Genomic DNA, 27,232 nt, shown 5'->3' with positions numbered 1-27,232 from the left:
CGGTTTTGGGACCAATCTTTTTATTACTGACCTTGGCACAAAAAGTGGGAGTGTGCTAATCAAGTTTGCAGATGATACAAAGCTGGGAGGTATTGCCAATTCGGAGAAGGATCGGGATATTATACAGGAGGATCTGGATGACCTTGTAAACTGGAGTAATAGTAATAGGATGAAATTTAATAGTGAGAAGTGTAAGGTTATGCATTTAGGGATTAATAACAAGAATTTTAGTTATAAATTGGGGACGCATCAATTAGAAGTAATGGAAGAGGAGAAGAACCTTGGAGTATTGGTTGATCATAGGATGACTATGAGCTGCCAATGTGATATGGCTGTGAAAAAAGCTAATGCGGTTTTGGGATGCATCAGGAGAGGCATTTCCAGTAGGGATAAGGAGGTTTTAGTACCATTATACAAGGCACTGGTGAGACCTCACCTAGAATACTGTGTGCAGTTCTGGTCTCCCATGTTTAAAAAGGATGAATTCAAGCTGGAGCAGGTACAGAGAAGAGCTACAAGGATGATCCGAGGAATGTAAAACTTGTCTTATGAAAGGAGACTGAAGGAGCTTGGCTTGTTCAGCCTAACTAAAAGAAGGTTGAGGGGAGATATGATTGCTCTCTATAAATATATCAGAGGGATAAATACAGGAGAGGGAGAGGAATTATTTCAGCTCAGCACCAATGTGGACACAAGAACAAATGGGTATAAACTGGCCACCAGGAAGTTTAGACTTGAAATTAGACGAAGGTTTCTAACCATCAGAGGAGTGAAGTTTTGGAATAGCCTTCCAAGGGAAGCAGTGGGGACAAAAGATCTATCTGGTTTTAAGATTCTACTTGATAAGTTTATGGAGGAGATGGTAGGATGGGATTTTGGTAAGTAATTGATCTTTAAATATTCAGGGTAAATAGGCCAAATCCCCTGAGATGGGATATTAGATGGATGGGATCTGAGTTACCCAGGAAAGAATTTTCTGTAGTATCTGGCTGGTGAATCTTGCCCATATGCTCAGGGTTTAGCTGATTGCCATATTTGGGGTTGGGAAGGAATTTTCCTCCAGGGCAGATTGGAGAGGCCCTGGAGGTTTTTCGCCTTCCTCTATAGCATGGGGCATGGTTGACTTGAGGGAGGCGTCTCTGCTCCTTGAAGTCTTTGAACCATGATTTAAGGACTTCAATAGCTCAGACATAGGTTTTTCATTGGAGTGGGTGGGTGAGATTCTGTGGCCTGCGCTGTGCAGGAGGTCAGACTAAATGATCAGAATGGTCCCTTCTGACCTTAGTATCTATGAATCTAGGAGAAGAGCCTAATTAAAAGCTTTTTCTTTAGGCCATGGATACCTTGGGCCAAATTTCCCAGTCTTTAATCAAGCAAAACTCCCATTAATTTAAATTGGAATCTGGCTTCTCTTTTCATAAAACCATATACTGAACTACTTATCAGCTGTTTGTGGCAAATGCATCTGAAGCTAACAGAAATGCTGGTGACAGTACTGAATCTGTCACCAATTGTTCACTATACAAAGCAGAGATAGCTCTATGACTATCTCATGTTCAAGCAACGCAATAACTGTTTTTTATCGAATAGCATTAGTGCTGTGTGAAACTATGGCACTTTGCTGCATAAGGTTTTCTTGCTTATTTTGTGTTAAATGTATTTATAATCATGACGACTGCCACTGAAAGTCAAGTCAGTACACTAAACAAGAATACCAAGGGCTGAGATAGTGAGCAAAGCAATCTGAGCAGGAGAGCACATCTTGTGTATATTTGATAGATTTCTCCTTTCCTACCATGATGAATAATGAAAATTCATGGGAACTGTTTTGATCTTTTTGCCTAAGTTTTATAACTGCAGGGCCAACAGAAGCCAGTGCTCAGATTCTGCTGCAGGCAAAAGATTTGTTAACAATCAGAAATTTCAAAACCATATCCCAAATTAAATCAATACCAATGCTTTTTAATTTAAAATTGCATAGAAATAGCTTTCCAGCAGAAAATGATGTACATAATCCTCTCAATCTTGTCAATATCTATCAAAACACATCTACAGCTTTGATGTTTTACCTATACTCCTACAAATGCCTCGTCAGAACAAAGAATTATACATACTCCTACTACCTGCAGTTATGAAAAGCAGCAAATAGCAGTCATGTGCCTCTAACCTATCTGGAGAGAAAAATGAACAGAACTTTTTATCCCTGTATTAATTTTGTAGATACTATCGCAGCAGTCACTTCAGTATTACTAATGAGAATGAAAAAGCCAGTGATAGACTCATGGGTGGGGTGTGAAGCTTCCCCTTAGGGAGGCTAGCCCCTGCCCTGCCCCTTCTGGCTGACACCCCACCCCCACTCGCTGGTGTCAGCACCCACATGGCCCTAGCTGGGGCGGGGGGGGGTATGTGTGCGTGGCTGAGAGCTTGGCCCTGGCCGCGGTCGAGGCCTCAGCCGGGACCACAGCAGAACTCTTGACTCTGGCTGGAGGTCTGAGCCTGTAACCCCTCCCACATTCCATCCCCTCCCCTCACCCACCCCCACTCTGCCTCTTCCCCTCCCCCTACCCCCGAGGCCCTGCGATCCCCTTTGCTCCCTTCCCCTCCCCCCAATGCGGCCCCGAGACTGGAAAAACTCTGTGCCCCTGCTCAACCCCAGGGCCATGGTGGGGAGTGAAAGCTCCTCCAGCCTTGGGGCCAAGGCAGGGGAAGATTTTTTCCAAAGGCCCCAAATTCACCTAGCCTCCATTACACACCGCCCCTGGATAGACTTTAGTTGTTCTGATGGACACTCCTAAGAAAACGTGTCAGAATCCTCAAATAATGGCCCAGAACAGTATAGCTTACATCAGTATTGTGTGCTGTTATTGTAGAATACTGTAGAATACCATTCCAGTTGTCTCTGGGCCAAAGCTAAACTTGCAGTTGCATTTTGTTAGAAAACTGAATAAATTCACAAAAAAAAAATACTTGTGGCACCTTAGACTAACAAATTTATTTGAGCATAAGCTTTCGTGAGCTACAGCTCACTTCATCAGATGCATTCCTGATGGACATCATACCAAAAGGACTGAGGGAAGGAATGCATCCGATGATGTGAGCTGTAGCTCACAAAAGCTTATGCTCAAATTCGTTAGTCTCTAAGGTGCCACAAGTATTCCTTCTCCCCCCTCCCCATACAGACTAACACAGCTGCTACTCTGAAACCTGGAATAAATTCAAGAATTTGTAGCATTTACTTAAAATTTTTAAGTGACAGATGGATCAAATGTTATACATTGTGATGGTTTGGCAGATTATGCATCTATTAGCACTTCTATTCAGAATCATAACTTACAAACATAGTGCAGGCAATATTGCATTTGAGACAGACCATAAGATAACTGTAAATTAGTAGGCCCTGATCATACTCCCAATAAAGTTAATGATAAACCTGCCATTGAGTCATACGCAGCAGGATCAGGCTCTAAAGTTATCATTCTAATAGATTAGGCTTTAACCATTTTCTTCTCTCATTTCAGTAGGGTCATTTTTATTATTAGTAGTAGTAGTATGGCCATGCTTAGACACCCTAACCTACATCAAGGTCCCATTAGGCTAGGCAATGTATAAACAGAGTAAAAGAATTCCCTGCCCTGAAAAACTTATCTAAAATAGACAAGGGAGAGGAAATAGAAGCTCAGCAGGGGAAGAGACTTGTCCACGGTCACACTGCAGGTCACTAGTGGAGCCAGGAATAAAACCTGGTTAGCATTTCCCAGCCCATTGCCCTATGCGTGGGGCCACACTGGCTCTCAAAGAATGGATTCATTTTTTGCTATTATTTGTTTTGTCATCAGAATGAAAACATCGGAATGTTCATTCCAACTTTTTAGCACATGGATGCAAATGGTACTACACCGGGACTATAAAGTATTGGGAGAATCTTTGTAACAAGAATGGAAATGGTGCAAAAACTTATTCTAATAAAAATTTGAAGATTGTAATTCCTCAGATACCATATAAAGAACATCCCCACATCTTCCCTGAAACAGTCATTGCTCAAAATTCTTTAGACTAGTATCTTAAAACCCAGGATTTGTAGGGCAAAGAAATTGGCATAGCTCCACTGAAAGTCAATGCAACTTCATTGATTTATACAAGCAGAGGATCTCGATCTCTCTCTCTCTCTCTCTCTCACACACACACACACACACACACACACACACTTTTAATCAATTCTAAGCATACCACACAATTTAGTTATCTGTTCAGATTAACATAAAAAGTTATGAATAAAATGACTTTGGCAAAGTGTATACAATATGAACAGAAGCAGAACATCAGGTATTTAGCCCCTAAATGGAATAAGTTGCACATTACAAGTAAGCTATTTCTACCTGCTTCACCTACTACTTCACAGCCAGCAAATCGTTGTTTGTTTCTTCCTGGTGCCAGGAGTAAAGTTTTTACTGAAGAAATAGGGACAGAAATTGATGGAGCAATCACTGAGCAAGATCAAAATATTTCTATGCAATAATTAAACACAAAGACCACGTGAATCCATTGCAAAGAGAAGCAAAACACTATCATTATGATGTAATTTTTCTGTAGAAAGTGACAAGATCCTGCTATGAATTTTGTAATGGGCTTTCCATGTCCTGAAAGTTATCAACATGCAGCTTATATATTCACAGTTCTTTTTTGTAGAAACAATGATTATAAACTTAGTTTTGCTTCATCCTTTTTTGTTCTTGTAGAGATAAAAGTATCCTTCCATAATAATTAAACTGTGCAAAATACAGACCTTGACAAAAAAATCTGCTTCCTTGATAATAAAGGCTACTAGCCAGTATGAATAGTACCTACACTCCCATGCACCCCTAAAGTTATATATATATGGAGGAGTGAAGATGTGGCCATGTCATTTATATACATTTCTTATTTGCATTGTCATGGACCAGAGCCCCAGTGTGTTAGATAACATACAAACACAGAACAAAAACCACAGTCCCTGGCCAAAAGAGCTTACAATCTAAGTATAAGAAAACAGAGAGATTGCAACAGACAGACGGGTGTACAAGGAAAATGAGAGAATATCAATCAACATAATATATGTATTATATGTACTCGTTTGTATGTTATCTAACACACTGGGGCTCTGGTCCATGACAATGCAAATAAGAAATGTATATAAATGACATGGCCACATCCTCCACCAGTATATCAACTCCATCTCTAACATATCAGCTAATCAATTCTGCTGTCTGACATCTCCAAATAAAATCAATTCTGACATCTCCAAATTTTGGTACAAATGCCCCAGTTAATATATTCTTGACTCTCTCTGCGAAGGAACTTTCTGTACCAGTACAGGGAACTGAGTCCTAAACTACTGAGTTTTAAAGATCAAGAGCAGCCATTCTGTAGCAAAGGCTATAAAATAACTTTTTTCCAGTTGCATTAATGGCAATTGATAAATCTCACCACCCCACAATATTGGGCCTGTTTCTTGGACCAGAAAGAAGTGGGGAATTATCCATATTTACTTAAGATCCGCTTATCCAATAAAAGCAACCACTGGTACTGTATGTTAACACAGGCATATTTTCTTCGTACCATAATGAACTACTGTACAGTGTAACGTATATGCTAAGGAATTGTAATTTGCTGTTGACCTATTATAATTATAATTCACTTTTGACATATTCAAGAAACAGAACATCTTTCTTGTTCTCTCCAAAAGACCATCACTGGCTCTCATCATTAATTGATGGTAGTATGCTAAACGGCATTAAATGCTTTTCTTGCCAACTGACCTTGCACTACTTTATGCATGTTTTATAAATTGATACAAACCTTCCTTAATTCAGAATTTTCTCTTCTAGTGAAACCTGGCACCAGTGTTTATAATAGAAATGAATGCGTTTTCCCCTAGAAAATAACAATTAATGATGTAGTATTATAAAACATTGTCAAAAATAATTCATTCGCTACTTGATTTAAATTCCTATGGAGCTGTTTTTTCCATGAAGTGTTTAATGGTAACGCTGATTACTTCTACAGCACCCTTCTTCCACAGCTCTCCAAAACACTTTGAAAAGGGTTTTTACAGAGAGAGCTCCTGAGGTTCAAAAAGATAATGCAATTTACCCATCCTCATATGTGAGGCCAACAGCAGAGCTGAGATTAGAAGACCTGGTTCTCCTGGCTCCCAGTCTAGCCACTAAACCACATTAACTCCCTTCATAAAAGGAGTGGACCATTTAATTCCTTAGATGTTGAGGTACAGAGGCCTACTCCAAAGCCCACTGAAGTCAATGGAAAGGTTCCTACCAACTTCTGTGAACTTTGGATCAGGCCTTGGAAAAACAAGAATGCGTTCAGGTGTACTGAGACTGTTAAATGTTTGTATTGAATGCTCTAAGTAAAAAAGGGGTTAAGCAATAGTAAATTGGCTGGAGTAGGAGCAAGTAGTAAGTTGAGTAATATAGAACAAACAACAACATGCTAAGCACTTGGGAAAAATATAAGAACGGAACGTGCACAAAAACTGAATAAGTGAGGTGTGATCTATGTGGGGGTTGGAAAATACAGTCTGGTAGCTATGACTAAAAACCCCCAAATGAATCACTGACACAGAAGATCATTTCTGAAGGAGTCAAAGAGGAAAGAGCAACCAGCGGCAGGAACTGACAAGTATCCATTAACATTAAGGTTCTTTTGCTGTAGCACCTCACTTTCAATAGCTCTAGTCTACAGAATGGTTTAGTAAATATAAGCATTGACATATTTTTGAAGATTTAATTGAGCTCAGTGATTAATCAGATTTACTATATGCAGACAGGAAGCTCTATGGAGGTGTCTAATGTTTACTCTCTTGTTTACAGAATATGAAGATGCATTGAACACCTGTCTGTTGTGAAATAGCTCTGGCATCTAAACACAAGTGAGGGTTATCTCTATTAGGTCCATCCATGTTTTGTTCAGAGCTTTCAAAGATAATTTAAAACAAACCCTAGATTTCTGCTGTAGGCTTGAATTTAGTTTTGCATTCTGAATAAATTTGCACATGTTGTTCTAATGTGTCACACAGAATCAAGCTCATGGAAAGTAAATTAACTCTGTCAGATACAACATCTTTAAACCAATTAGTGTGGGGAGGTCAGATAACTTAGAGGGAGGAAGAAATCAGCCTTAGCATTACACAAATGAATTCTGCCACTTTTAAAAGGCTGCTTTAGATGTTTTATACAGGGCTGGTGTCAGCCTTAGGTACTTGCTCTAAAGACACTGCAGGATAATGCATCCCATTAACATTTCTTTATATAACCTAAAAAACAACAAGGTACTTTGATTGGAGAGAGAGCTCAGACTTGATTAATTTTAACATATGGTAAATAAATATAGGATACTTGGATGCTCCCAGCTACATAATTAACTCTGATGATTCATGGGTGGTTTAACATCTGAGATTTCAACAGTTTAAATCTTCCAACAGTGCAAGAACTAGCTTAACAGCCTATCCTGGTGGTTAAGAAAAATATTTGACATGCAGTATGTGAGGTATCTTTGATTACACAGATGTTTATATTTGAGAATGCAGTGCTTTCAAAGCTATTATCCAACATATGAAATGAATCATTTCTATCTCAGTTTAAAGGTCAAAAAACTGTAAAAGATGTTTACATGCTGATTGCAAACACACACTCTCAAAATACATAAATAAAATATCCAGGAAATTCAAAGACAAGGCTTAATAGCCAGAGGACACCCCATCCATAATTCACAGCAAAGAGTTAAAAACACACATTTTATCATGTACATCTTCAATATAGGTTTTCATTTGGAGCAGGAGTAACTATTATTTGACAAATTTTCCTCAAAGTTTGAAAATCAACAGGCCCTCCTCACTTACCTTCAGATGTCTTCTGGGGTGACGCCCAGTGACCTGAAAATTTCCCTCTTCCCCAATGTATACCTTATAAAAAAGCTTCTTGTATTTAAATATATCCACCAGCTTTCAAAATTGGTTATAAAAACATGTACAGCAAAATTTGCTGAAGGAAGACTGGTAACAACATAGTTTCTGGCCCATTTTCAGGCTGTAGTTGGAAGTTCAGAATGTAGTTATGTTGTAAGCTCCTAAAAGTAGGAATAAGGGTTCTGATTCAAGGTGCTGAAACCTGTGCCTCACTTCAACCACATGAGTTTAGAAATAGGCCATTAGGCCTGATTCTCAGTCATGCTGGGGTCTCTTAACACCTGACAGCATAAAGGGACCTTAAAGTGAGTGCAGGTGTAGTTTTCTTTATGGATCCTTTATACTGCACAACTTGGTATAATGAGGCCTGAGCATAACTGAGAATTCAAAAGAGTGACTTAAAAGGGACGTCTCATAAACTCATAATAGACATGTGCTTATTATCTTTCTGACTTTGGGCCATAATGTGGCGCAAATATATAACAATGTGGGGAGAAAATGCTAAAATAAAGGTATAATTATCCTTTGTAAAAATAAAGGGTAGCAGTTCAAAGGATTGAAGTTCTAATACTGATCCTTTCAAAACAAATTGTGTATAGATTATTCATATTTAGGGCCAGGTCTACAGCTACTGGGACTAGGCATAGCATCACAGAAGTCTGTTGAGCTACACATATTTACAGGAGCAGAGGATATGACCCAGAACTCTTAATGTAAGCTTATTTTCCAGGAGTATACTGTGTTACATTAAATTACAAATTCCTCATTTTGGAAAAAAGTGCTCATGCACATTTTATACATATAGTTAAGCTGTTCCACTGTGGATAAACAATGAAATTATTGAGTGGGGGGGGAGGGGAAGAGACAATGACTCAGTAGCCTAGTGATTAGCACATTCAAGGGTCCAGGATCCAGTCCCCCCTGCTGCAGTTATTTTTTTAAAAATTATAATTATATATCGTATTTATAGTATGTTTTTAACTTTGAGAATTCTTTACTGAAATTCAGAAGTCGAATGTTATTTTAAGAACATACAAATTCCTTTTATGAGTCAACAGATTTTATAATGTATCCCCATGGGAAAACTTCAATGCGTGAAGGGTAACAGAAGGGCCTGTTATTTAAATCATTGCAGATTCTGCTTTGTTTCAAAGGAAGCTTTCTGTTTTAAACACATATAGTTGATTTCACCAAGACCTTTTTGATATCAAAATAAACCCCAATACCAGGCGGTGGCATCTTCAAAGTGGAGCATGAAGCATTACAGCATACTGGCAGAGAGCTAGCATTATTAACAACCAGCTGAAAGACCAGCACACATCCTATAACTTGATACTGTCAATAATAAATGCATAGGAGGGGAAACGTTGATGTGGAGGACAAAGATAATAAGGGTCCCTGTAGATATGAAATACAGGAAAGCTGAGGGAAGGGGATGGGATGTGAGGGCTACATTCACAAAGAAATTTAGGCATACCAACACTGAGCATCACCACCCCTAACCTGTAGAAACCTAAAAAATCACTGGGATTCCCAAAGCCCGATTTAGGCACCTAGGCTCCCTATACAACAAATGGGGAAAGAAAGGCTCCTTAGACTATGATTCACAAAGACCACCATGCTAGGCAGAGAGGTACCTAAACTAGCTAAGGTGATGGGTGTGTCCTAAGCCCCATTGCTATCTCGGAGATAGGCGCCTACGTCCAGCCAGCTGGGAGATACCTCCCTCAGCTCATGATTCTCAGCTGCAAACCCTCTGCTGGAATTAGGCACCGAGGCTGTATCTGCAAGGAACTGTGGAGAAGAGGGCCTCCCTTGTAACTTTTAGCCCAGTGGTTAGGGTACTCGCCTGGGATGTGGGAGGTCCTTGATTCAAGCCCCCACCCACCAATGAGGGGAAAGGATTTGAACAGGGTAGTGCCCTACTGACTAGGCTAAGGTATAGTCTGACCTGAGGCTCCCTCAGTCTCTCCTGGTGAAGCTGTTCCACTATGGATAAATAATGAAATTATTGAGTGCAGGAGAAGAGGAGAGACAATGGCTCTGTAGCCTGGTGATTAGTGCATTCATGGGGGAAACCCATGATCTAGTCCCCCCTGCTCTAATTATATTTTCAAAAATTATTTAGCCACTGTGTAACAGCTTCAACAGGAGAGGCAGAAAGAACCCTACATCAAAATGCCCCATAGTCTAGGGGTTAGTTTGTTCAAATCCCCTCAGCTGGGGGACTGTGGAATGGGCTTGCCTACATCTCAGATGAGTACTCTAACCAGTGGGCTAAAAATTTTGAGGCAGTTTGCTCTCACCAGCCATTTTGAGCAAGCACACTTATGAGGACACATTTGGGTAGGCAAGCTCAGACCACACTTATCAGATCAAGTCCCGCAGGAGAGTTAGGTGGAGGAACACCTGTCTTCTCCCAGTTCATGCTTCCCGCTAGGACTTGGCTGTCTGGCAGTGGGGCTATAGCAAACATGCTCAGAAACATAGGCACCTAGAGAATTTCTACTGCAAATATTTAGGTATGGAGCGAGTTTAGGTATCTACAGGGTTTGGCAGCACCTGAATGGGGATTTTGTGAATCCTAGTGTGGCCTGATTCTGGGATTTAAGCACCTAAAATGACAATTAGGTGCCTAAGTCCTTTTGTGAATCTAGCCCTCAGAGTTTTAATGGCAATCTGCCATTTCAGCAGCAGTCTGTGGCTCTGTTGGACCTCTAACTCAGTTTTCAGTGAAAAGGTAGAGTGGCAGCTGTTCAATATTCCATATATATAGGCCCCAATCCTACAATGAGCTCTGCAGTGTGGAGTGCCATGGAAGTCAGTGAGGCTCCCAAGAGGGTCCCACCAGATAGAACAGCTTGCAGAATTGGGGCCATTGTTTTTTAATAAAATGTGTTTAAATTGGCTGAATTTGTTGTTTAACTGTTCTAGCAGCTACAACAGTAAAGGTTTCGCAAACATAACCAGGCCCTTTGTCTCAGGGGAGGGATAGCTCAGTGGTTTGAGCATGCTGAACCCAGGCTTGTGAGCTCAATCCTTGAGGTGGCTATTTAGGGATCTAGGGCAAAAATTGGGGATTGGTCCTGCTTTTGAGTAGCGGGTTGGACTAGATTACCTCCTGAGGTCTATTCCAACCCTGATATTTTATGATTCACTCATGCTCTGTTGCCAGATGCAGCTAATTGGAAACAGTAAGTGATGCTGCAGAAGGGACAGAATTTAGCTCACGTGGTCTGAAATTTGCAGTCTGGGCCCTAGTAATCTCAAATTATTACAATTTTTTCAAACAGGCTGCCATATAAATTACAGCACTATTACTATGAAATAAGGTACAGTAGATTTTTTTATAGCCTTGAATTGATGAAAGAGCTGAATTTAGAACATACACAAAAATTGAAACCACTTGTCTTCTCTGGAGAAGACAATATAATCAGTGTCTAAATAACATGTGAATAATTTCAGAGCCTACTTTAATGGTACAGATAGTCCCAGGTTGCTGAGGCAAATTGACACTTTCAGGACCATTACCAATAACATCTTTTGGTTGAAGAAAGATGCTCTAATCATCAGACTTCTAGGATTACCTGGGGGAAAAAAGAGTAGGATTGAGGACTTTTAAACATATAAACATATTCAAAATTCATTATACAAAGAAACCACATAGCTCTGCTAAAATATGATGCCAAGTTTAATCTTGAAAAACCAACTTTTAATTGATAGAACACCTCAGAATGTAACTAGTGTGACGGGGCAAGGCCAGATGGCTATAGAAAAGTAGTGGGAAATAGATACATTAGCTCCAGGCTAAACAAATCCCTTGTACCAGGTTAAATGAAATGGAAGCTGCTCTAGGTCAATTAAGACACCTGGGGCCAATTAAGAACTTTCCAGAAAGCAGGGAGAAGGCTAGGTTGATTGGGACACCTGAAGCCAATCAGGGGCTGGCTGAAACTAGTTAAAAGCTCCCAGTTAGTCAGGTGGGGGTGCATGTCAGGAGCTGTGGTAAGAAGTTGTGCGGTTGGAGAGGCTGAGTAGTGCACACCATATCAGGCACAAGGAAGGAGATAAGGGTGAAGTGGAGCTTGAGGAAGTGAGGGCTGCTGTGCGGGAAGTAGCCCAGGGAATTGTACATGCCATGTTTCTAAAAGGTCAGCTACCATAGCGTCCCTCGGCTGGAGCCTGGAGTAGAGGGTGGGCCTGGGCTTCCCCCCCCCCCACCTTTGCCCCCTGTTTAATCACTGAGACTGGGAGACAACAGAGATTGTGCAAGGAAGGATAACTTCTCCTCACCTCCCTTGGTGTCTTATGATGAAAATGGCTCAGTAGACCGTGACCCTTGTCTCTAGAGAAAGAAGGGTTACATGGAGGGTCACAGTGAGCCTCTGAGGCTAGCGAAATCTGCCAGGAAATGTGAGACCCATGGAGGCAAGGACAGAGCTTTGTCACACTAGCTATTGCTCACACTTCACATAACTCTGAAATGAGTATACATGAAAATCACAATGGTTTCTTCTGATGGATAGTGAATGGGAATAAAAACTCAATATTCACCACCACAACTGCCTGCAGTACCCTGGTCTTTTAACACTTAAGAGATATCATTGTAGTGCAGCCATTGCAGCGAGGAAAACAATTCATTTTTAATGAATCGGTAGGAGTTAAACATGTGCATAGAAGGCAAAAGGGAGCCCCCTAGTATTGTACACAGTCCCATATTGCAGTCTGGTTTTAGTAAAGGAAGTCTGCTGTTTGAGTGCTTATCATGATTAATGTGGAAAATTGCTGAAGGCAAACACTTGGAAAAGCAATGCTTCCTACATATGAAATTCAGTGTTGACCCCTGAGGGACTTGTATCAGGGTTATTAATTTGGGTAAGAAGTGGCATGGTCTAGAAATCTAAGCACAGACCTAGAAACCTGGGGTTAGATTCTGGGCTGTTAGATTCTAAGAGAAAAGCACACTTTGCAGCCCAAGGAATAGGGAGCAAAGGTTGTTTTCAGCTGCTTTTGTGCCCCTCCAATCCTGGGTTGCTCCTGGAGCTGGAGAAGCCTCTAGTGTAATTTAGACAGCACAAAGGACCTGTCTAAGTTATGGCAACCTCCCTAGGCTGCCCTATCAACTGCAGTGCTGCCTGGAATCTTTTACCCCAATATGCCATTCTCACTTGCAGCCCCACCCTGACATACCCCCTATGCCAGCGGGTCCTAAGGAGGCAGCCTTAGAGCTGTCGCCCACAGTGCCTACACCAGAGAAATACTCCCCGGAATGGATATGGAGCTTATTTAGCGTTGCCAATTTGCTAATCGCACAAAACCAAACACCCTAGCCCACCCCCACCTGAGGTCCCACCCCAACCCTTCTCTGAGTCCCCGCACCTGCTCACTACATTTCCCCTCCCTCAGTGGCTCGTGCTCTCCCACCCTCACTTTCACTGGGCTGGGACAGGGGGTTGGGGTATGGGAGGGAGTCAGGGCTCTAACCGGGGGTGTGAGCTCTGAGGTGGGGCAAGAAATGAGGGCTTCAGGGTGCAGGAGGGGGCTCCAGGCTGGGGGAGGGGGTGAGGGCTCTGGCTGGGGGTGCAGGATCTGAGGTGGGGCTGGGGATGAGGAGTTTGGGGTGCAGGAAGGGGGCTGAAGGTTGAGGCAGGGAGTTGGGGTATGGAAGGGGGTACAGCTCTGGGCTGGAGGTGCAGGCTCTGGGGTGGGGCTGGGAAAGTGGGGTTTGGGGTACAGGAGGGAGCTCCAGGCTAGGGGGGGTGCTGAGGGATTTGGAGTATGGGAGGGTGCTGCGGGTTGAGGCAGGGGGTTGGAGTTGGGAAGGGGGGTATGGGATCTGTGGTGGGGTGCGGGCTCTGGGGTAGGGCCAGTGATGAGGGGTTTGGAGTGCAGGAGGGGGCTCTAGGCTGAGGGGTGGAGCCAGGGGATTCAGAGTGTGAAAGGGGGCTGCGGATTGAGGCAGGGGGTTGGTGTGCAGGAGGGGGTCAGGGCTCCAGCTGGGGGTGCGAGCTATGGGGTGGGGCTGTGGATGAGGGGTTGGATGTGGAAGCGGGCTCTAGGCTGGGGCAGGGTGTTAGGGTGCAGGGAAGATGAGGGCTCCAGCTGGGGGGTGGGGCTGGGGATGAAGGGTTTGGGGTGCAGGAAGGGGCTCCAGCTTCGGGGGGCTCAGGGCTGGGGCAGGGGGTTGGGACTCTAGGTTGGGGCATGTGCTTACCTCGGGTGGCTCCTGGTCAGAGGGGCTAAAACAGGCTCCCTGCCTGTCCTGTCTCAACACTGTGCCAGGGAAGTGACCAGCAGGTCTGGCTCCTAGGCAGGAAGGCCAGGAGGCTCTGTGCGCTGCTCTCGCCCACAGGCACCGCCCCCGCAGCTCCCATTGGCCATGGTTCCCGGCCAACGGGAGTACGGAGCAGGTGCTCTGGGCAGGGACAGCATGTGGAGCCTCCTTCCCCCCTGCCTAGGAGCCAGACCTGCTAGCCGCTTCTGGGGTGAAGCGCGGAGGCAGGACAGGTAGGGACTAGCCTGCCTTAGCCCCGCAGCACCGTCAACTGGACTTTTAACGGCCGGTCGGCAGTGCTGACCAGAGCCACCAGGATCCCTTTTTGACCGGACATTCTGGTCAAAAACCAGACACTTCGCAAACTTAAGCTTATTCGCCACTCCAGCCTTTTTACACATCTAAAAGGAACTAGGTTTGGGGTCAGGATTCACCCCAAGAAATCTTGTTTTTAATCTCAATTCTGATAGTTACTCCCTCATTGGTTTTAAGGATGTCACCTAAATTCACTTTCTGTAAAATGGGAACAATTATATCTCCCTCCTTTCACAGAGCTGCTTTGAGAATTAAAAACATTTGTAAAGAATTTTGAAGACGAAGGAGACAAGGTTGATGAGGTAATTTCTTTTATTGGACCAACTTATGTTTTTGGAAAGTACAAGCTTTCAAGCTACACAGAGCCCCTTTTTCATGTCCGGGGAAGGAAGCAGAGTGTCTGAGCTAAATACAAGTTGGTTCAGATGAAGACAAATGAAAGACAGATGAAAACAGCTGCACCTGTATTATTGTATAATCATGGCTTCAGTACTCAAGGAACATTACAAATTAATGTTTTAGAAATTATATCTTCTTTTTTCCATGATTATTGCATTCATTTCTGTTCTGTGCTTGTTTATTGCATATACATATTATATATATTTTACCTTGTGAATCACTTGTGCATATTCCCAAAGAAATATAAGTTGTAGATTTTAGAAGATACTTTGCATGGAAATTATTTTAACGTAGGGCCATGTTGATTTGTAAGTATATCCTAAATATAGGGACATTTTGTAAAAAGTAATATTTTCAAAGTTCTCATTTCTTATTGATCTTTGTGGTTTTGAGGCTTATTTTTATTTTGCTGTCAAGATGACACTTTTGGGGGGCTGTTTAATCTTTACTCTGTATCCATGATACAAAAATTCTACTAAAATAAAATGCAAATATTAAAAAAATATAAAAAACTAACAATGTGCACTGTGCTGAAAATAAGTGCAAACAGGCAGCAAAAGACAGAACAGAGTCCTTAGCCCTTCATTTCAAAAGAGGTTTAGGAAGATTTCATTGGAAGTTGCTTAAAGATATTTTATTAGATACTTGAAAAATTGCTATTCTGCAATCACAAGAAAAGGCTGCTTCAGTTAAATGAACTTTCGGGTTAAGAGACAATTAATTGATTTAAAAAAACCCAACATCTAAGAAAGGAAATTAGGGAAAGTTGATTCCAATGACTATACATTAAAAGTTATGAAATGCAGACAATTTATAAGGGCAGCTAACGGTATCAATGAAAAGTCTACATCTTGTAGGGTTAATAACAATAAGAAGAAATATTTTAAAATATATCAGGAATAAAAAATATTAGAAATGGTATAGGCCCAAAATGAGATAAACGTAGCAAAACTATTCAGAAAATAAGCAGTGACTTGATCATGGTTTATAAGTACTTCCATGGTAAAATGATTTCTGATTGTAGAAGGTTCCCAAATCTAGCACCCAAATATAAGATCCAATGATTGGAATTTGAAACGAGACAAATTCAGATTGGAAATAAGATGCAATTTTTACTTAACAATTGGAACACCTTACCTCAGGATGTATCACTGCAAGTTTTCAAAATCAAGAACTAAAAGATATTCTCTAGCTCAACCAACATGGATGGATTTGATGCAGGAACCACTTGGTGAAATTCTATAGCTTGTTGTATGCAGGAGGTCAGAGTAGATGATCAAAATGGTCTCTTTCTGGTCTTATAAATCTATGAATCTATAATTTAGCCACGATTCAGAGTAGCAGCCGTGTTAGTCTGTATCTGAAAAAAGAAAAGGAGTACTTGTGGCACCTTAGAGAGTAACAAATTTATTTGAGCATAAGCTTTCCTGAGCTACAGCTCACTTCATCAGATGCATGCAGTGGAAAATACAGTGGGGAGATTTATATACACAGAGAACATAAAACAATGGGTGTTACCATACACACTGTAACAAGAATGATCAGGTAAGGTGAGCTATTACCAGCAGGAGAGCGGGGGGAAAAAAGCTTTTGTAGTGATAATCAAGGCCATTTCCAGCAGTTGACAAGAATGTGTGAGGGACTGTGGGTGGGGGGGGGGAGGATAAACATGGGGAAATGGTTTTACTTTTTGTAATGACCCATCCACTCCCAGTCTTTATTCAAGCCTAAAAGTGAATTGTATCCAGTTTGCAAATTAATTCCAATTCAGCAGTCTCTCGTTGGAGTCTGTTTTTGAAGTTTTTTTGTTGAAGAATTGCCAAATTTAGGTCTGTAATTGAGTGACCACAGAGACTGAAGTGTTCTCCGACTGGTTTTTGAATGTTATAATTCTTGACATCTGATTTGTGTCCATTTATTCTTTTACATAGAGACTGTCCAGTTTGGCCAGTGTACATGGCAGAGGGGCATTGCTGGCACATGATGACATATATCACATTGGTAGATGTGCAGCTGAACGAGCCTCTGATAGTGTGGCTGATGTGATTAGGCCCTATGATGGTGTCCCCTGAATAGATATGTGGACAGAGTTGGCAACGGGCTTTGTTGCAAGGATAGGTTCCTGGGTTAGTGGTTCTGTTGTGTGATGTATGGTTGCTGGTGAGTATTTGCTTCAGGTTGGGGGGCTGTCTGTAAGCAAGGACTGGCCTGTCTCCCAAGATCTGTGAGAATGATGGGTTGTCCTTCAGGATAGGTTGTAGATCCTTGATGATGCGTTGGAGAGGTTTTAGTTGGGGGCTGAACGTGATGGCTAGTGGCGTTCTGTTATTTTCTTTGTTGGGCCTGTCCTGTAGTAGGTGACTTCTGGGTACTCTTCTGACTCTGTCAATCTGCTTCTTCACTTCAGCAGGTGGGAACTGTAGTTGTAAGAACGCTTGATAGAGATCTTGTAGGTGTTTGTTCTGTCTAAGGGGTTGGAGCAAATGCAGTTGTATCGTAGAGGTTGGCTGTAGATAATGGATCATGTGGTGTGGTCTGGATGAAAGCTGGAGGCATGTAGGTAAGCATAGCGGTCAGTAGGTTTCCGGTATAGGGTGGTTTTTATGTGACCTTCGCTTATTAGCACCGTAGTGTCCAGGAAGTGGATCTCTTGTGTGGACTGGTCCAGGCTGAGGTTGATGGTGCGATGGAAATTGTTGAAATCATGGTGGAATTCCTCAAGGGCTTCTTTTCCATGGGTCCAGATGATGATGTCCTCAGTGTAGTGCAAGTAGAGTAGGGGCATTAGGGGACGAGAGCTGAGGAAGAGTTGTTCTAAGTCAGTCATAAAAATGTTGGCATACTGTGGGGCCATGTGGGTACCCATAGCAGTGCTGCTGATTGGAAGGTATATATTGTCCCCAAATGTGAAATAGTTATGGGTGAGGACAAAGTCACAAAGTTCAGCCACCAGGTTTGCAGTGACATTATCAGGGATATTGTTCCTGATGGCTTGTAGTCCATCTTTCTGTGGAATGTTGGTGTAAAGGTCTTCTACATCCATAGTGGCTTGGATGATGTTTTCAGGAAGATCACCAATGGACTGTAGTTTCCTCAGGAAGTCAGTAGTGTCTTGAAGATAGCTGGGAGTGCTGGTAGCGTAGGGCCTGAGGAGGGAGTCTACACAGCCAGACAATCCTGCTGTCAGGGTGCCAGTACCTGAGATGATGGGGCGTCCAGGATTTTCAGGTTTATGGATTATGAGTAGCAGATAGAATACTCCTGGTCCGGGTTCTAGGGGTGTGTCTGTGCGGATTTGTTCTTGTGCTTTTTCAGGGAGTTTCTTGAGCAGATGGCATAGTTTCTTTTGGTAACCCTCAGTGGGATCAAAGGGTAATGGCTTGTAGAAAGTGGTGTTGGAGAGCTGCCTAGCAGCCTCTTGTTCATATTCCGACCTATTCATGATGACAACAGCACTTCCTTTGTCAACCTTTTTGATTATGATAGAGTTGTTTCTGAGGCTGTGGATGGTAATATGTTCTGCATGGCTGAAGTTATGGGGCAAGCCACACAACTCAAACTTGCATGTCTCAATATCCATACATTTATTTGAATATGTTACAAAACTGTAACCTGTTGTTTTAATGGAAGACCATTATTCTATAGTAATTTCCAGCATTAATTTGCTGCACAGATTGCAAAATTATTCTCATTAAAGATGAACTTTCAGCTCTTTACTGGGGCAAATGTAAGCCCTATTCCTGAAATGGTACTTTGCACAGTGAGTCTGCCCCAAGGATCCTTTTGTAATCTCTAAGGGCATATGCTACCTTGAGGCTCTGTGGAATTTACATTCATATTAATCTTGGAGCTGGTTGCAAATTTTTCATCAGACTGATTTTCAAATGACAAACATTCTTTTTTCAAAACCAAAATTTTCCAAGGGGAAATTTCCATTTGGCTGAAAATTTTTGATTTCTCCATCAGGAAAATCAAAATGTTGCCTGCTCACTTGGAACACTTTTGTCAGTTTTACTTTCTGCCTGCTGAAGCTTTCCTGGAGAGCTGCACCTCCTGTTTTGGATTAAGAATGGTTTTTCACTCTCTCATATTTCTAATATATTAAACTAATTCTCCCCAATATTGTGCGTAATTTTTAGGACTATCAAAAGGCCTCTAACTTGGAACAGTTTGTGACTCGTTTCTTACTGAAAGAAACATTGAATCAGCTGCAGTCTCTCCAGAACTCCCTGGATTGTGCCATGGAAACCACAGAGGAGCAAACTCGTCAAGAAAGGTAAACTAAATGTTTTCCCCAGTTGGGTGTATGTCAGGGGGCTGGAACTAGGGGTTAAGTGACATTAGAAATAAAAGTACTGTATCTAAGATCATATGTGGATCTAAAAATATCCCAGTGAGATGCACTTAACATACCCTGAATTTGCAAAGACAATTTTGCATTTTATTTTGATGTCTTAGAGAATAAATGGGACACTAAAGGACAAATCTTGCACTCCGTAGTCAGTTGTCATTGGGAGTTTTGCCAGAGGTAGGAGTGCAGGATCCGGTTCTAAGGCTCTGATCCTCTAATAACATGTGGGTTCACTGCCTCATCTATGAGAGTGCAGACATTTTGTTGCTATTTGGGATGCTTATTTTGCTTAATTTATTTTATTTCATTTCTTTGGAGCCTCCCAAAACATAAAACACACTATAAGAAATCTAACATTGCCAGTACAAAACCTTATTTCAGTAATCTTTCCAAATACAAGTCTTCCTATTAATAGACTCTCTCACAAGAACTAAGGCTACTCTACCGAATCACAACATGAGACCCTACCTAAATCATCCCTAGCCCCTCCATGTACAAGTTTCCCTAACTTCCCTAAATGCCTGTGACAAAAGATGAACATCGCAGAGTGCCCAGAAAGTTAACAAATCTGGTCTCTGGCAGACCAAGAGAAAAACCAGCACCTTGAACTCCCCTTGGAAACTTATTGGGATACAATGTAGTGCTCAGATTATTATTGTTATAGGGTTCCTTTTTGATGCATTCCTCAACTAGTGGGCAGCCACATTTTTGCATGTAACTAGACCTTCAAAATTGATCTATTCTGAAGCCCTATTACTATCAACACCATTACATACTGTCTATGGTGGTTTATGCAAGTATAGATGGTTGCCTAGCCCCAGTATACATCAAGATCAGCTGAGTTTAGACTACATCTACAACTATAAAACAATCTAAGGTTGTTTTTTTGTTTTTTATTTTAACATCTACTACAAATGTGTACTTTCCCAGCAAGCACAGATTTTGTTTTAACTTGGCCCCAATGCATACTTACACATACATGTGTGTTTGCAGGCTCAGGGTCTGAGATTTTAAAGGCACAATCCTGTAAACTTTTACTCATATGAGCAGTCTTTATTAGTGTGAGTAGTTCCAGTGAATTCAGTGTCACCACCCACATGTATAAGGTTTGAAGAATCAGGCATTAAAGCAGCGCATTGTATTTGAAAATATATTTGGGGGTTTTCTCTCTAGTTTTTCCTTTGTTCTCCCCAATCACTGTGTTACTATACCTGTGTCTGAATCCATTTCTCAGCTAGTCCTAAAGTGCTACCCAGAATATTCTTGGTGACCTTTCAAGTTGAATGGCAAAGCAAATTGCTGGTTTTGCCACTTAATGCTGCTTTATGACGGATAAAGACTGTTTCAAAATTTAGAATGTTTTAAAATGTGTTTTTCTCTTGATGTTTTTATATTAGAAATGCCAGGTCCTTGTTTCCTTTGCTTTGCTGTTGGATCCTAGGATCACTGATACCTGAATAATAATGTGACAGAGGGATAGTGACCTGCGCTGCAGATCTCTTTTCCCAGAGCTATTAAGCGGGGTTGGGAATGCTGATTTTTACATAGTCTAAGACTAAGAGAAGGGGAGGTATATGGGATGGCTTGATATTTATGATGTAAAAACAACCAGCAAAATCTTCAAAGAAGAAAAATTTAAGACCATCTTTATACATCAGAAAGGAACAATAGAGTGACCTGGATATCTTGTTTAGTTTTGAATCACAGTTCTCCTTTCACTTCCATATCTTTACATCAAAATATAAGCAAAGTGATTTTATGAAGCTATTTTCTGTTTGAATTTGGGACATTCTTTTCCACTGAGGTCCACCTGTGCTATTGGTTTTCCCAAAGTCACTGATGGCACCAAATAGGTTTCCAGTGGGTCTAAACGAGAGTATTTTGTTACCAATTCCCATCTCTGTTAATATTTGGTGGGGCAATATGGAGATCTTTTGTCTAGGACTCTAGATACAGCTGTTCCTAAATGCCCTGTAGCAGTGGTGGGCAACCTGCGGCCCATCAGGGTAATCCATTGGCAGGCCATGAGACAGTGTTTATATTGACCATCCACAGGCATGGTCGCCTGCTGCTCTCAGTGGCCGCGGTTTGCCATTCCCAGCCAATGGGAGCTGCAGGAAGCGGTGCAGGCCACAGGGAGAAAGTGAATTAGGAAGTGTCATTTACCCCTTCACCTAACACAAGAACCAGGGGTTACCCAATGAAAACAACAGGCAGCAGTTGTTTTAAAACAAACAAAAGGAAGTACTTCATACAGTACCTATGGAACTCGTCGCCAGGATATGTTATGAAGGTCATATCTTAAACAGGGTTCAACAAAGATTTAGATAAGTTCCTGAAGGATAGGTCCATCAATGGCTATTAGCCAAGATGTCACGGATGCAACCCCCATGTTCTGCGCATCCCTAGCTCTGACTGCCAGACACTGGGAGTGGATGACAGGGATCACTCAATGATTGCCTGTTTTGTTCATTCCCTCTGAAAAACCTGTCATTGGTCAGGATACTGGTCTAGATGGACCATTGGTCTAACCCAATATAGCTGTTCTTATGTTCTGATGTTCCCTCTTCACAGGTCACCATGACATACAAGAGATGAAATGAGCCTGAAAAGGGCTAAAGAGCTGGTGACAGAAGTCCCAATCCAACTGCATCTTTAAAGATCTATGTTGTAGCAAAGCCTTGGTCTACACACAGATTCAGCTAAATGGGTGCAACCTTGTAGTGTGGACTCTTTTTACACCAGTATAAGTGTCTTAAATTGGTTTAGTTTAAATTGATTACAAACAGCTAATCCAATTTAAGACTCTCCTAAACAGATTTAAGAGTGTCCAAACTAGAGGATTGCACTGATTTAATTAACTCGGGGGGTTATACTGCTGCCTGTAGTGGATAAGAATTGAGTAGTATCCCTTTAAATAGTTAATGAACCCTCTACTAATTATCATTGTCTTCTATTTTTCACAAGCCACCAGAGTGCTTCCAGAGCAGCAGTGAGAGGGCCGGCCTGAAGGGTGGGTAACATGGGTGATCACCCAGGTTGCCATGGTCAGGGTCAAGAGTCTGAAGAAGGGCTGTGCTCACCCAGGAGGCAGGGGAAGGTCCCCTCTCTGCCCTCCCAACAGTATGACACCTGCAGCACTGCCCCAGCTCCATCTGCTGCTGCTCTGCCTGCTGAGTGGCTGCCAGCTGCTTGGGGAGCAGTATATAAACGGCACCATTTTCCATTAGGCCAGCCATGAGCATTGTTCATAGGCTTTGCATGTAATATATAGTTATGTGGTCCCCACTATACCCAGGTGGTTCCTTCCTGCTACATTTGTTGAGTAAAGAGCAAAACAACACCACCACCCATTACTGTAGTACCCGAGTGCCTTCCATGTAAAATCAATAGCAGTAGTGAAGTCCCTAGTGACTTTCCAAGCAAAAACAGTGTGTAGACAAGCCCAAAGTTTCTTTGCCTCTGCTATAGCATCTGCAAAGTCACAAAGAGTGGGGAACTGGATAGCTCGGCTGAAATTTATTCTGAAAACTGGAGACTACTTACAAATAATGAATATAAATCAGGATTGGTCTGAGAACAATTCACTAACCAAAGAGATGGCTACATTCCAAACTTACATTATTTGAAAGAATTTGATCAGCCATCCTAACTGCAGACATAGCATTAAATATTTTATTTAACTGATATATTTCCAACACAGCTCTTCTCACTAGTGTACCTAGCCCTCATTCTATACTAGCCATTTCTGGTCCTCTTTGCTTCCTAAATCCCAGATTAAAATCCTTTCACAATGTTATTTATCATGAATTTAAAACAGAAAATTTCCCTTCTCAAATGAACATATAATTTTTGATTCTTCATTAGTAACTGATTGCATGACCCCAGTGCCTTTATGGAGACCCATTGAAATCACGGGTTCAGCTCAGATCCAAAGGCCTGTAATAGTGGTTCCCAGTGCAGGATCAGGACCACAGCATAGACATGCCACCAATTTTATGTCCCTATATGATATTTGTGAGGTACTAACTTTCCTTCTTTTTCCTCCTTGGTGAGTATCAAAGTGGACACAGCTAACGGTAGCAGTAAAAGCCTAGAAAATCACTCAGTAGTTTCAACAGATATTTCTCTCTCTCTCGCTCTCCTTTTTTTTTTTATCAGCATCCTGACAGCAGAAGGAAGACAGAGGCTTTGGCACATGGATTAACTACTATCTGTTTCTATTTAGACAAGGACCAGCAAAACCGGAGGTGCTCTCAATTCAGTGGCCAGGAAAACGCTCAAATCGAAGATTTCAGAGGAACAATAGCTTATCACCAAACAGTCCCCATTTAAATACAGGTATTGTCATTTCAACTTTCAAATGTATTTTAAACACACACAGAAGCAAAGCAGCCATGTACTTGTCCTCAAAATTTTAACTGGCGAGTACAAATCAACGAAGGTGCTATTATAGCTTAAAGCAATCTTCAATTTAATACAGCAGCCATTAACTCTAGCTGTAGAAGCAGAACAAATAAGTATACTGCCACAGCCTCAAAGTCTCCCCTGCATTATGGCTGTTTTGCTATTCTGTAGGGTCATTGTTTTTGTGCTAAGAACACCCGTCTATATTTCTTAGCTATATTTATAGATAGTGGTGATGGGAAGAGATGAGAGTCTAATGCAGAGGGGAAAAAAACTCCAAGAAACAAGTTTATGCTGCCTGCATTACTCACAGAGTGACCATGTGTCATGGTCAAGGGGAGCAAGTGTGTTTACGAGAGAGAAAGAAAGAGGGGTAAAATAAGGACATTAGCTTGAGGCACACAGACTTCTCTTAAGGTGACATGAAGAATTAGAAATGACAATTTTGCCTTAGGAAAAAAGAAATATTGAGAAGGTACCAAGCCAATGATAAATTTTGGAATTGTCACTAACCCAGAAAGGTGCAGGAAAAGAATCCTCAGCCTAAATATAGATTTCAGGATCATGACATCCGTGCAACACAGACACTGCAGAGCATGATGGGGAGGGATTGACGCAGCCCCCTTCTCTCCACCTGCGCTCTTGACCAGGACTGGCTCTAGACACTAGCATTCCAAGCAGGTGCTTGGGGCGGCACTGTATAAGGGGTGGCGGTCCGTGTGCTGTCAGTGTGGTGTCTCGTCTTTCCGTGGCAGTGGCAATTCAACATCAGCTTCTTTCCTCAGGCTGCTATGGTGGCAATCCGGTGTTGCAAGATATTTATGTGCCAGATGCACTAAAGATTCATGTGTCCCTTCATGCTTCAACCATTATTCCAGAGGACATGCTTCCATGCTGATGATGCTCATTAAAAAAATTAATGCAATAATTACTTACAATGGGGGAGAATTGTATGTCTCCTGCTCTGTTTTACCCGCATTCTGCCATATATTTCATGTTTTAGCAGTCTCGGATGATGACCCAGCACATTTTGTTCATTTTAAGAATACTTTCACTGCAGATTTAACAAAATGCAAAGAAGGTACCAATGTGAGATTTCTAAAGATAGCTACAGCACTCAAACCAAGGTTTAAGAATCTGAAGTGCCTTCCAAAATCTGAGAGAAATGGGGTGTGGAGCATGCTTTCAAAAGTCTTAGAAGAGCAACACTCTGCTGCGAAAACTACAGAACCTGAACCACCAAAAAAGAAAATAAACCTTCTGTTGGTGGCATCTGACTCAGATAATGAAAATGAACATGCCCAAGTCTGCACTGCTTTGGATTGTTATTGAGCAGAACCCATCATCAGCATGAATGCATGTCCTCTGGAATGGTGGTTGAAGCATCAAGGGACAAATTAATCTTTAGTGCATCTGGCATGTAAATAACTTGTGACACCAGCTAGAACAGTGCCATGCAAACGGCTGTTCTCACTTTCAGGTGACATTGTAAACAAGAAGGGGGCATCATCTCCCATAATGTAAACAAACTTGTTTCTTTTAGCGATTGGCTGAACAAGAAGTAGGACTGAGTGGACTTGTAGGCTCAAAAGATTTACATTGTTTTGTTTTTGAATGCAGGTTTTTTGTACATATTTCTATGTTTGTAAGTTCAACTTTCATGATAAAGAGATTGCACTACACTACTTGTATTAGGTTAATTGAAAAATATTTCTTTTGTTTTTTACAGTGCAATTATTTGTAATAAAAATATAAAGTGAGCACTGTACACTTTGTATTTTGTATTGTAACTGAAATCAATATTTCAAAATGTAGAAAACATCCAAAAATATTTAAATCAATGGTATTCTATTAACAGTGTGATTAATCATACAATTGTGATTAATTTTTTTAATGCTTGACAGCCCTCGTTACTACATTTCTAAATCACAGCATACAGTGGAAAACCTATATCAGACTACTTTTAATTATTGTGAAATTGTAAAGCATTAACAAAGCATTTTTCTCAAACAGTTAGTCTAATGTACCTTGTTAGACAAGCATCTTCTGTTTCAGAATTCCTATTTGGAATTTTGGAATTCCTATTTGGAATTTCAAGGTTTGTTTTTCCTAAGCAAAATTGACTTTTCTAATATCTTCATAATGACCTTGGAGATTTGGGCTCTGTCTCCAGCTACAATCCCTGCTTTTTTCTCCTCCTCCCTTTTACTCTGAACATCAACTGTGATATTTAATCTTAGTAAGTAATGCATGCATCACAAAATAGATCTTAGATCTCTCTCTCTCTGCTATTGTCACATTTTTCACTGCTCATAAATATAGCTAATTATTATTGTCTTGTGTTCTCTGTTCAGTGTTCATAGTGCCCAAACAGTGACCCCACGGGTTGACAAACATATAATGGTATATGCAAAATATCTATATTAGGTACATCTAATTGGTGGCACCCACATTGTGGTCCATGGGCCACTGGGAGTCCATGGAGCCGCCAGAGAGTTGGCTGGTCACATGGCGCAGGCTTGCCAAATTTCCAACTGTTAAATTGCATTAAGACACACAGGGAAATTATGTGATCATGAATGAGAGGAGAGATTGTCCATGTGACAGCAAATGGGAAGAGGTTTCAGAGTAGCAGCCGTGTTAGTCTGTATTCGCAAAAAAGAAAAGGAGTACTTGTGGCACCTTAGAGACTAACAAATTTATTTGAGCATAGCTTATGCTCAAATAAATTTGTTAGTCTCTAAGGTGCCACAAGTACTCCTTTTCTTTTTTGCAAATGGGAAGAGAGATGGTCCACAAGACAGTGTCTCTGTTAAGAAGTGGACAACACAAAGAAAAAGGTTGAGATCCCTTTCTTAAGTTGCCAATCACTGTGTTATCAAAGAGCTAAACAAGTTAAAGGTTCAAGTCTCCACCGCTCCATGTATCTGAACTTGTGTGTGTTTTATTCTCTTCTCCTTCCTGTCTTCTTTTTCCCTGTCATTGACTCACTATAAGTAGTGGAAACATTACTGGGGGAAGGCTTGAGCAACAAAAAAGTGAGGCTTGCATTCTGATCTGAACATAGGTTAGAGCTTGGATTCATTTCCCAGGACAAGCAATTCCAACAGAGTTTCAACAATTCCAGCAACACCCAATAGAGTTTCAAAACACTGGACTTAACGCAGAATTCAGTTTAAAAATAAAAAAGCTCGGTAGTTTCTATTGCATCCTGTGAAGAATCATGTGTTTTAGGAAATCACTATTATTGGAAAAATTGTATGTTTCATTTACTAGTTACGCATCAACAAATATTATCAAATACATCCTCGTCTTTTTTTCAAGATGCAAAATTAGTTACAAGCTAACAAAACATTCTTAGATGTGTATTTATAACATAAAAATAAGTAAGTACATTACATTCCAGCTTTCAGTAACATTGTATCCTTCATTATTTATGTTTCTCAAAGGTTTCTTAGAGGAAGACAACCAATGGATGACCCAGATAAACAGACTCCAGAAGCTGATTGACAAGCTGGAAAAGAAG

The 27,232-nt window shown here is 41.3% G+C and overlaps 2 protein-coding genes across 3 annotated transcripts in view; one reads left to right on the top strand and one right to left on the bottom strand.

The window, feature by feature from the left end:
• NECAB1 (N-terminal EF-hand calcium binding protein 1) overlaps positions 1 to 27,232 on the top strand; it is a 152,612-nt gene that overhangs the window by 100,102 nt on the left and 25,278 nt on the right. For both annotated transcript variants that reach the window (XM_038392593.1, XM_038392594.2), the window contains exons 6-8: positions 19,088 to 19,224; positions 23,528 to 23,640; positions 27,156 to 27,232. In XM_038392593.1, coding sequence (XP_038248521.1) covers positions 19,088 to 19,224; positions 23,528 to 23,640; positions 27,156 to 27,232 — 327 coding nt within the window. The remainder of the gene's footprint in view (positions 1 to 19,087; positions 19,225 to 23,527; positions 23,641 to 27,155) is intronic.
• The window catches only part of C2H8orf88 (chromosome 2 C8orf88 homolog), an 83,061-nt gene continuing 63,373 nt past the window's right edge, over positions 7,545 to 27,232 (bottom strand). Inside the window, exon 6 of the mRNA XM_043507633.1 lies at positions 7,545 to 11,547. Within this exon, the coding sequence (XP_043363568.1) occupies positions 11,530 to 11,547 (18 nt within the window). The 3' untranslated portion in view covers positions 7,545 to 11,529. The remainder of the gene's footprint in view (positions 11,548 to 27,232) is intronic.

This window comes from Dermochelys coriacea, chromosome 2 (genome assembly GCF_009764565.3).
Source record: "Dermochelys coriacea isolate rDerCor1 chromosome 2, rDerCor1.pri.v4, whole genome shotgun sequence".
NCBI lineage: Eukaryota > Metazoa > Chordata > Testudines > Dermochelyidae > Dermochelys > Dermochelys coriacea.
The sequence above is the reverse complement of the archived record's forward strand: the minus strand, read 5'-3'. Positions and strand labels throughout refer to the sequence as shown.